Source organism: Stomoxys calcitrans, chromosome 2, assembly GCF_963082655.1.
Source record: "Stomoxys calcitrans chromosome 2, idStoCalc2.1, whole genome shotgun sequence".
In the NCBI taxonomy this organism is placed as follows: Eukaryota; Metazoa; Arthropoda; class Insecta; order Diptera; family Muscidae; genus Stomoxys; species Stomoxys calcitrans.
Window position 1 is genome coordinate 216,321,338 of NC_081553.1, and position 12,241 is coordinate 216,333,578.

Here is a 12,241-nt window from a genome sequence, read left to right on the forward strand (position 1 = left end):
ACGGCTATTGAAATTATCACACCTAATATGGTTGAAAAGTCTTCTAACCAAAGACGGAACGCCTATAGTGGTCCCATAGTGGTTGGTGAGTGTTGCTAGCTTTGGGCTTTTCTATTTGCAATCTCTGATCATTGAGCTAGTCTCTATAGAGAAACAAACTAAAACCTTTAAAATTTTGAAGAAAAAAAAATTTTTGACGTTTTTCCCTGGTTATAAAAAGGCTTAAACTTTTTTTTTAAAAATTTTTAAGATGGAATTCCTACTGTTCCCATCTACCATTTTTGAAATATTAAATAAATTTTATTAAATTTCCACGGGAGACATCACATCACATAGTTAAGTATTCTTAGCTGTTGCATTGAAAGCTTCGATACGAATCTTTGTCTAACTGTCCAGAAATAGTAGATGCGGACAGTTGAAATCTGGTCATTAAAAACTCATCTTTAAAAAAATTAAAAAAAAAACTATTATAACTGTTTTCATAGCCATCACCCTGTTTAAAAAAGCGACCACAACCATTTTTTTTAATCTTACTGTTTATAAAAGCGATCACAACCATGTTTTTTAATCTTACCGACTGGATTCCTACAGTCCTCATCTACTTGTTTTGGAATATTGTATAGAATATATAGTGTAGTGTTCTTAGCCGTTGCATTGAAAGCTTCGATACAAATCTCCGCCTAACTTTCCCGAAATAGTAGATGCGGACAGTAGGAATCTCGCCATTAAAATTCAGGTTTAAACAAAAAATGGAAAAAAGAATGTGACTGTTTTCATAGCCTTCATACTGTTTATGAAAACACTCAAAACCATTTTTTTTGTAATTTTACTGACTGGATTCCTACTGTCCTCATCTACTTGTTTTGCAATATTATATAAAAGTTATGGTATCTCCATGCCAGCAAACGCAAATATTGCTTATCAACATTCCACTAAGGTATTGGGGCAAACTTCTCACATTTTAATGAGTGCAGTCCGATTAAGCTCAATGATGAGGGGTCTCCTTTTTATAGCCGTGTCCGAACGGCGTGCCGCAGTGCGACACCTCTTTGGAGAGGTGTTTTTACATGGCATAGTACCTCACAAATGTTGCCAGTATTAGGAGGGGAAAACCATAGCAGAAAATTTTTTCTGGTGGTCTCGCCAGGATTCGAACCCAGTCGTTCAGCGTCATAGGCGGACATGCTAACCATGGAAATGCCATAAATTTTATACAATATTCCTTAATGAATAGCTTGGTATTTCTAACTGTTGCATTGACAGCTTCAATTCAAGTCTCGTAAACATCATCACAAAACAACATCAAATTTTATTTCACTTGACTTAAGAAAGTCCAATAGTCAATATTTAATACAATTTTTTTGTCCTTAGATTAGATTAGGTAAGAGTAGCAATGTTAAGTCCATTATGGTCTCTCTTGGGAATTGAACCCTCGGCCCCCGCTCAGGCAATCCAAGTACGCTACCAACTTGGCTACCGACTTTTATAACTTTTTTATAAATATTTTTTATTTTTGGTTTTTTCATAATTTTTTCATTGTTAAAACTTACTTCTCCGTCGCTTAACAGAATTCCCATTTTGTTTGTTTGAATGTTGTTTATGTTTTTCAAACTTTTTTTTTATGAATTATGCAAATTTTTTTATCTCCTCTTAAGTGGGGTTAAAACATTGGCTATAACGTTTGTATGTATGGATATGCCCACTATAATTTATTAATCAATACTTTTTTAGGTTTTTCATCCACTTTTGTTAAACACTTTTTTTCACCAAACCTATTGAGATATTATTTTTTTTTATCTAATATTTTGTTAATATTTATTTTCACAAAAACCATAATTTTATATTAATGACTTTGGGGGGAAAAAAGCCCGATAAGATTTTTGCCTTTCATAAATTCAAAACATGTCACAAATATCAATTTTTATTGTTATTTTTCTTTGAGAATTAAACTCGCTCTTCGCTGGCGCTCTTTTTTTTTTGTATTTGTTTTCGTTTGTATAGGCCGTTATTATGAATGTGAGTGACTTGCTTGAGGTCGGCCAAGATACTAAACCAAACAGCACAACTTGTTAAAGTAAACACACAAAACTTAATAAAAACTCGCCTCTGAGCCATGGAACACTAACAACAAACACCAGCACACCCGTAGTAAGTGAGCACTCTACTATGTTGGTTAGGTAAGCAAGCCGGTGTTACATTCGTTCATAACGAACAATACCCCCTCTACCAAAGTAAAAACCAACCAACCAACAAAGCAAGCGAAACTACACACACACATAAATGAATTATAGAGGTGCGCCAACAAGATACTCTTGGGCTTTGGTCTCTCCATTTAAAAAAAATAGGAGAGAAGTGAAGTGGTATTGTTGTTTTTGTTCATGGTGTTTGCATTACTCACACACATGCGAGTATTTGAAGCTGATATAAACAAAATCGATTTTCATCAATGAAATCGTATCGAAACTTTAAAGATAGCCAAGCATAAACACACACACACACACACATTCTTCACGCATATAAAACTCATGAGAGAGCTATATAGAATACACAAGTGCATTAACTCTACTCATTGCCCTTCAAACAAAGGCATTAAAAGGAGACAACAAATATTAGGAAAACTAACTTTTCGAACTAGGGTGTGTTTTAGTGTATGTGTGCAGGAACAGGTAAACGGAACTAAGAACACAACATTTAGTATAAACCACTTAGAAAATCCTTCAAAATTATCCTAAAGGAAATTGAAACCCTAGAAATGTTTTGTTTTATCTCTGAAGGCTTTAGCAGTAGAAGTGATGACTAAAAATTGGGCAATATGGGCATAATGTTTATTTTCCACCACTTGATCCTTCCTCCTTCTGCACTTGAAGTGTCATGCCAATTGTAACAAAACAAATTTTCTTTTATTTTAACCTTTATTATCCTAGTCTAGGATTTCCTATACAGCTCAAGTGCCTTACTTGAGGTTGTGGTAATCCACTCTTAAGCCATTGATTTTCTGTGTGGGTTGTTCCCTGTTTATTTGAAATCTTAATGAGTCCTCACAACAATTGTCGCAGGCAATGCAACAACAATACAACCTTATAGGTATGAAAAGTAGGTTGGTTAATCCCTTCCTTTTAGGAAGAAGTCAATTGGCTAGAAACTAAAGCAAAGTGGATGGTTCCGAATTCGTGGCATTAATGGGTTATACGATTCAAGTGAATGGGTAAAGCATTAGTGATGTAGAGCGGCTGCAAAATATATTTATACCTTCCACCATAGGACATGAGGTATACTAATTTCGTCATTCCGTTTGCAACATCTGGCAATATTGTTTTTAAAGTTTATTCGTTTTTTTGGAGAATGAAATTATTTCTACAAATATAAAAATTTTGTAAAATTTTTCTTTAGTAAATCTTTTTCTTCAGATGAACATTTTTGAAAGTTTTATTTTTATACAAATTTTTTTCAAAATTTTATTTTTATAAAATGTTGGCAAAATGTTTTCTACAATATTTTGTTAAATTTCTATTCCAAAATAAAATTTTTTCCTAATGTCATTCCTATAAAAAAGGATTTCAATATTTTATTTCTATAAAAATTTTTGTGAAAAATAAATTTCGATAGAAAATTCTTTCAAAATATTATTTCTAGAGGAAATTTAATAAAAAAAAAATAATTTATTTAATTTATTTTATTTTATTGTTTCGGCTATAGGTCCATTAAATAGTTGACAACAGACACTCAATCGTGAAGCAAATCAAATCAATCAAATCCTTGAAAACTGTAGACGGTGTCAGCCGAAATAATGGAGAATAAATAAAGGAAAGCACAAAACAATTGTTTTAATGGACCTATAGCCAAATTATAAAACAGAAATCCGAAACGGAGCAGATCTATTACCGGTGCGGGAGCGAAATTTTTTGAGCCCGGAGCGGTTTCCAAACTTAAAATTTTCTCCTTCACGACAAAATAAAAATCTATAGGTAGAAACTTTAAAGGATCAAGCTACAAACTCCATGGATTTTTATATCCACCACCATAGGAATATTCAGGAGGTATATTCATTTAGTCATTCTGTTTGCAACATATGGAAAACCCATTTCCGGCCCTACAAAGTGTACGTATTCTGTATCGTCATAAAATTCAAAGATGATTTAACGATGTCTGTGTGTTCAGATATTGAGCTAAAGGTTGACACAAATTCGTCTTTAGTCTATACGCAGGTTAAGTTTTTGAACGAGTAAAATCGTATCATGTTTAGATATAGCTGTCATATAGACCGATCTCCCGGTTTGGCGTCTTAAGCATATAAAAACCCCATTTGTTACCTGATTTCTCTGAAATTTTAAACAGTGAATTGCACTGGGCCTTTCATTGTCCGAACTGAACATGGTCCAGATCGTAACGAATTTGGATATATCTGCTTAAATATAAATATAATATATATATAAATTTATATATAAAAAACTCCATTTCACTGAAAATTAGAGCAGTGAGTTGGACTAGTTGACAACCCATTGTCCGAAAGAAATTTGGTTCAGATCGGACTATACTTTGAAGTAAATTTGGAGCATGGAGTTGCACTATGTCCCAACCGCGTATGATCCATATCAGACCATGTTTGGATATAGCAGCCATATGGAACAATCTGCAGATCTGGGATATTACACCATAGAATCCCGATTTATAACTTGATTCGCTTGATGTTTTAAACTTTAACTTATATACATTTCATCTCGAAAGAGAAACAAGCGAAAAAATTTATATCTGTAGTAAATGTTGTCAAAATTTTCTTTTTTTTAGAAAATTTTATTTCTGTAGAAAATCATAATCAGTTATTTTTGGCTGAGTACGAGAGTAAACAAGTAAAAGCGTGCTAAGTTCGGCCGGGCCGAATCTTATATACCCTCCACCATGGATCGCATTTGTCGACTTCTTTTCCCGGCATCTCTTCTTAGGCAAAAAAGGATATAAGAAAAGACTTCCTCTGCTATTAGAGCGATATCAAGATATGTTCCGGTTTTGACCACATTTAAATTACATGTTAGAGAACTGTGTAAAATGTCAGCCAATTCGAATAAGAATTGCACCCTTTGGGGGCTCAAGAAAATAGAGAGATCGATTTATATGGGAGCTGTATCGGGCTATAGACCGATTCAGATCATAATAAACACGTATGTTGATGGTCATGAGAGGATCCGTAGTACAAAATATCAGGCAAATCGGATAATAATTGCGACCTCTAGAGGCTCAAGAAATCAAGATACCAGATCGGTTTATATGGCAGCTATATCAGGTTATAAACCGATTTGAACCTTATTTGACACAATTGTTGAAAGTAAGAATAAAATACTTCATGAAAAATTTCTGCCAAATCGGATAAGAATAGCGCCCTCTAGAAGCTCAAAAAGTCAAGTCCCCAGATCTGTTTATATAACAGCTATATCAGGTTATAAGCCGATTTGAACCACACTTGGCACAGTTGTTGGATATCATAACAAAACACGTCGTGCAAAAAAGCATTCAAATCGGATAAGAATTGCGCCCTCTAGAGGCTCAAGAAATCAAGACCCAAGATCGGTTTATATGACAGCTAGATCAGGTTATGAACCGATTTGAATCATACTTGGCAAAGTTGTTGGCTATCATAACAAAACACGTCGTGCAAAATTTCATTCCAATCGGATAAGGATTGCGCACTCTAGAGGCTCAAGAAATCAAGACCCAAGATCGGTTTATATGACAGCTATATCAGGATATGAACCGATTTGAACCATACTTGGCATAGTTGTTGGATGTCATATCAAAACACGTCGTGCAAAATTTCATTCCAATCGGATAAGAATTGCGCACTCTAGTGGCTCAAGAAGTCGAGACCCAAGATCGGTTTATATGGCGGCTATATAAAAACATGAACCGATATGGCCCATTTACAATACCAACCGACCTACACCAATAAGAAGTATTTGTGCAAAATTTCAAGCGGCTAGCTTTACCCCTTCGGAAGTTAGCGTGCTTTCGACAGACAGACGGACGGACGGACAGACGGATGGACATGGCTAGATCGACATAAAATGTCGCGAAGATCAAGAATATATATACTTTATGGGGTCTCAGACGAATATTTCGAGTAGTTACAAACAGAATGACGAAATTAGTATACCCCCCATCTTATGGTGGAGGGTATAAAAAGGGGGAGAGTACCTAACCAAAGGTAGTCTAACATATTTGTTAGTTCACAACCCATTCCATCCCATTCCATCACATCCCATTCCATTCCGTTTCATTTCAATTAATTTCATTCCATTTCAATTCATTTCATTTCATTTCATTTCATATCATTTCATTTCATTTCATTTCATTTCATTTCATTTCATTTCATTTCATTTCATTCCATTCCATTCCATTTCATTTCATTTAATTTCATTTCATTTCATTTCATTCCATTTCAGTTCATTTCATTTCATTTCATTTCATTCCATTTCAGTTCATTTCATTTCATTCCATACCATTCCATTTCATTTCATTCGATTTTCCAATGGTGCAAAACGGGTATTTTCGCCATAAAAGGTTGCAATTGATGGAGGCGACTGTAACACAGAGGGTAGCTTGTGTTCGGAACCTGGTTATCCCCTCCTAATGCTGGCAACATTTGTGTAGAACAATACCAAGTAAGCGTGGCACTGCGGTATACTATTCGGACTCGGCTATAAAAAGGAAGCCCCTTATATAGGTTAAAACTTAATCGGACAGCAATCAAGGATATATGAGAAGTTTTCCACAAATTTTCATTTACAGATGACCATCGCCATTTTATTCAGAATTTGGGCCTTTTTAAATTATTATATAAACATTTAAAATTATTATTCATCAAGCTTAGCCATTGCTCGCCCTGAAAACTGATCCACTGCTCACAATTCGAATACACCTTCAAGTTTAAGTGGCGCTAACAGTGACCATATGAGTATCACCTCCATCTCCATTATCACCTTTTCCTATTCAAAAGAACTCACTCCATTCGTCGTACAATGCGTGAATGCAGTGTTGTCCACTCTGTTTTGTTTGTCCACACACTGTTGTCGTTATTGTTAACTGAACATTTTCCAAGAAAGCACGCGCTCATGCGCCATCATCACCGTCAGTATCATTTCGTTGTCTTTTCTTTTTAGATGCTTCTGTTTTGTTTGCTTTTCAATTTTCGATCGTATCACATTATGAGACAGACAATGGTGATCATCAGCGCTGTGTTGCTATCTACGAGAGAGATTAAGTGTGGAATATTCCCCATTATTGACCGCAATATTATGATATTAAGAGTCCATTAACTCAGCGGGTGTATAAAAATAATATCATCTTTCACGGCTTGCTTGGGTTGTGTCATGAATTATGGCCCCTAATTAGGGCTTAATAAGGAGGTGGATCCTTGTTGAAAAACAAAAGAATTATTAATCGATTTCACCATGAGTAGGGGGTTGATGGCCCATTAACCCTTGATGCCTGATGACAATGGCACTCTGGCTAACAGATTAATTTAGTGTTTTGGGGAAAGATGATTAATCATAAAGGTAAATGTCGTTGGGACTATTCAACTTTTAAAAACTTTAAATTAAGTAAAAATCGATTGATGACATTGTAATATAGTTAAGGATTGAAGCAGCAATATATAGCCAAAACTTTACTTTACGGATCTAAGGGGAGAGGAGAGGAGAGAAGAGGAAAGGATAAGGATGAGAATAAGGATAAGGATAAGGATAAGGATAAGGATAAGGATAAGGATAAGGATAAGGATAAGGATAAGGATAAGGATAAGGATAAGGATAAGGATAAGGATAAGGATAAGGATAAGGATAAGGATAAGGATAAGGATAAGGATAAGGATAAGGATAAGGATAAGGATAAGGATAAGGATAAGGATAAGGATAAGGATAAGGATAAGGATAAGGATAAGGATAAGGATAAGGATAAGGATAAGGATAAGGATAAGGATAAGGATAAGGATAAGGATAAGGATAAGGATAAGGATAAGGATAAGGATAAGGATAAGGAAAAGGGAAAGGATAAGGATAAGGATAAAGATAAGGATAAAGATAAGGAGGAAAAGGAAATCAAAGAAAAGGTAGGGGAAGGAAAGGGAATCGTCATATAAAGCATGAGAGCAAAGTAGACCCTAGAAAACCTATCTCTGGTGACTTTTCCCTGGTGACAACTATATCAGGTCCCTGCAATAGTTCGGAAAGAAGAGAATAATGGATAATGTGGCATGGCCATTACGGTTACCGCAATCACAATCATGAGGATTTATGTAGGAGGAATAGAGATGCTCAACGGCCTTGGAGTCAAGGACGGGGAAGTCAAAGTGCATTGAGAATTGTATCATAAACACCACCCTACCACATTCCAGAAAATGACAGGAAGGGTGAATAGGCTACAAAGTTTTCGACTCTGGCATTGTGCTTATAAGTCTTTTTTGCAACCAATGACGCGCGTCAACGGCTGAACCGATTTTATTGAAATTTTCACGGATGGTGCATAATGACCCCGTGCTGAAAATAGAGTACTAAATTTTTTGATATCTGAAGGGGGGGCGGGCCCTCCCCCTTAACCTAATTTTCAGAAACGCCAGATCTCGGAAATGGGTGGTGCGATTTAAGCGAAATTTTGTGTGCTCTCATATAGTACCCTAAAAATAAAAATTTGGTATCCAAATTTCGGTTGGGTTACCTAGGGGGGCTGCCCCACCCTAAAACTTACCAAACATATATTTAGGCCAATCACGACAATATGGGACTCAAATGAAATGTATTTAGGATAAGAAAACGTATCTGATATCCAATTGTCGGACCATGTGCTAGTAGGACCACCACAAGCCCCAAAACACCTCTAAATCGTACATATTTACCGACCATGACAATATGGGACTCAAATGAAAGGTATTTGCGAGTAGAATACGAATCTGATATCCAATGTGGGACCAGTTTCCCAGAACAACTCCCCAAACAGGACTTATTTACTGACCATGGAAATATGGGGCTTAAATAAAAGGTATTTGAATGTAGAATACGAATCTGATATCCAAATATGGGACCAAGTGTTTGGCCGTCTCTCACCAAAAACATTCCCCAAAGGGGACAATTTTACGACCATAGCCATGTGGGGCTCAAATGAAAGGTCTTTGGGAGTAAAGCACGAATTTGATATCAATATTCGGGAAAAGTGTCTACGAGGCCACGCCACCACCACAACACCACCCAAATAGTAAGTATTTTATGACTATTGCAATATGAGGCTCACATAAGAGGGTTTTTAGAGTAGAACACGAATCCTATATATATTTTCAAGGCCAACTCACTGAGTGGCCACCCATCCCCCAAAACAACCCCCAAACCGGTCATGTTTGCCGACTATGGAAATATGGGGCTCAAATTAAAGGTATGTGGGAGTAGACCACATATCTGATATCAACATTAGAGAGCCAACTGTCTAGCAGATGTCCCACCACCATAACAACTCCCAAATAGGACGTATTTGCTCACCAAGACAATTTGGGTCTTAAAGAGAGTGGAACTAAATATTCATAGTTTTTTAGGGCCAATACCCCAAACCGGACATATTTTCTGACTTTTGCAATAAGGAGTTTAAATGAGATTAGAAAACGAATTTGATATCCAATTTTGAGGGAAATGCCAATATGGGCTTCAAATAAATGATATATAGATATATGAGATTAGAGCATGTTGCTGATATATTTTCAGGGCTTAGTGTTTGAGGGACTACCCCAATCTCCAAAACACCCCAAAATCGGGCATATTTACTGACCATGTCAAGGTGGAGCTTAAATGAAAGGTATTGGGGGTTAGGGCAAGAATTGATACCCATTTTCGGGACCAATTTTCTGGGGCTCTACCCCTTTCGCAAAATACCCCACAAACAGGTTTTTTTACCTCAAATAAAGGCTTTTGGGAGTAGAATACGAATTTGATATCCAAATGTAGGAGAATGTATTTAGGTCATCACCCCTTTCTCAAAACACCCCCAAAGGGAAAAAATTTTTCGACCATGCCAATATGTGGCTCAAATGAAAGGTATTTAAGATTAGAAAACGAATTTGATAACCTATTTTGGGGCCATGTGTTTGGGGGACACCTCATCCAGTAAACTCCTTCCTCCTAAGCCAATGACAATATGGGGTTTGAATAAATGGCATTTGAAAGAAGATCACGATGCTGATATTTTTTCAGGGCCAAGTATCTGGGGGACTACCTCTCCCCCGAAAACATCACTAAATCAGACATCATGAGAATATTGGACTGAAATGAAGTATTCTAAGAATGGAGTACACCTTACATCCAAACTTAAATTCGTAGACCAATAAAGATCATATGGCATGGTTATTGCAGATTTTTTAAAAGAAAGTAAATGCATTTTTAATAAAACTTATAATGAACTTTAATCAAATATACTTTTTTTTACACTTTTTTTCTAAAGCAAGCTAAAAGTAACAGCTGACAACTGATAGAAGAAAGAATGCAATTACAGAGTCACAAGCTGTGAACAAATTTGTCAACGCCGACTATATGAAAAATCCTCAATTACTTTTTGGGCAACCCAATATATTGTTAAACTGTTAGTCAAGTTAGCATGGTATTTCACCAAAAGATCTTTAATTGTCGAAAATAAATATTCCAAGGAAACTTTTGTTCCATATAAGGTAAAAGAAGGCCCAGCGGAGCGGTCCCGGGTCAGCTAGTTTTCTATAAAAATAAATTTTGAATATACTTGGACAAACTTTCCTTCAAACTGATTTTTTTGGAAATTTTTCAATAAAAATTTAATGCATTTTATTTTTGCTATCTTGCGGTGAACAAGTAAAAAAATTTTCCACTTCATCCTCAGAAATTTGATTTATTCTCTCAATGCTAGCAGACAAATAAATTCGTATGCTATGACGTTTTGATACTTCTTAACAGCTAAAGCGAAACGCCTTTTTCACCGCACTTCACTAAACGCCAAATGCATTATCAAAGATAATTTTGCCGCCGTTTGCATTTTAATAAAAAACAATCATAATAATAATAATAATTTGTAAGATATGTGTGTTTTATCTAATTGTTTTGTCGTGTAATTTGGTTTTTATGGCTGATCACCATGAAAATGTTACGGTTATTGGTTGAGGAAAATCCACTCAAGAGAAGGGAACATGAAGTGGTACAGAAAGCGAATATAACAAAAGCACGAGATCAGAGCACAAAATTATTAACAACGCACGTTTTTAAAATGACAAAACAAAAACAGCAACAACAACAACAACAACAATCATTATAAGCACTTAAGGCCAGTTGATGTTGGGGGGAGATGCCAACAGACGGATGGATGGCTGGCTGGATATACCCTTTCTAAGCATTATATGGAATGCCCAAAAAAGAAACGACCAAAATATACATTTCATATATAAGGCACCCCAAACTAAAACAAGAAAAAAAACACAAACTCTCTGATTTTAAGGAAATTAATATTAATTTAAATAAAATACAAATAAAGTAGTCTGGCTGGCGCAGTTTGCATTAACGTTCACATTTGAAGCCCCCAACCCCTCTTGAGTAACTATCATCCAAAATCAGTATTGATCTTACCCTTGCACTTCATTGCATTCGTACTCCAACCGAAAAACCACCCGAAATCCACTTAAGAGCAACATCAGCCTAACTGATACTGATACAGAACAGTGATCAAGGCGCAGCCGCAGCCGCAGCGGCTGCATTGCCCCGAGTACTAAGGCAACTTAGGCAAATGGAAAGAAATCAATAAAAAATCAAAATGTTTTAAGTTTGCCGACTCTTGTATGGGGACAAATGAGTATTGGCGCGCATGCCCACAATGTATGAATGTGGCGAGGTGTATGTGTGTGTGTGTGTGTTTGTGTGTAGGGAATATTGATCTCTTTACCATGTTGCCTACAAATCAAGATCAAAGTGGAATTTTGATTTTGGTAAGAGATCGAGATGGCCTCTTTGTGATCATTTTAATGATGAGTACGATAATGATGATGCGACACTTAAACGCCAGCTTGGTTTTAATGGTTGAAGGCATCAAGGCTTCATAGGGTATATGTAAATATGGCAATAATGACATATATTTGAGAGTTACACTTACAGGTAGCCTTCATGGAAAGCGATTAACATTATATTGCTTTCTAGGACCAAAAAACCAGCATGGGAAATCTATACCATAGGGAAGAGATCAGTTTATATGGGAGCTATAT

At 35.9% G+C, this 12,241-nt stretch overlaps 1 protein-coding gene across 3 annotated transcripts in view; it reads right to left on the reverse strand.

The window, feature by feature from the left end:
* The window catches only part of LOC106081088 (GATA-binding factor A), a 107,117-nt gene that overhangs the window by 40,193 nt on the left and 54,683 nt on the right, over positions 1-12,241 (reverse strand). For 2 of the 3 annotated variants that reach the window (XM_013242810.2, XM_013242809.2), the window contains exon 1: positions 1,551-1,739. The exons of the other annotated variant lie outside the window; for it this stretch is intronic. In XM_013242810.2, the coding sequence (XP_013098264.1) occupies positions 1,551-1,577 (27 nt within the window). In that variant the 5' untranslated portion in view covers positions 1,578-1,739. Of the gene's footprint in view, positions 1-1,550; positions 1,740-12,241 lie in introns of those variants that run through there. 3 annotated transcript variants of the gene reach the window in all.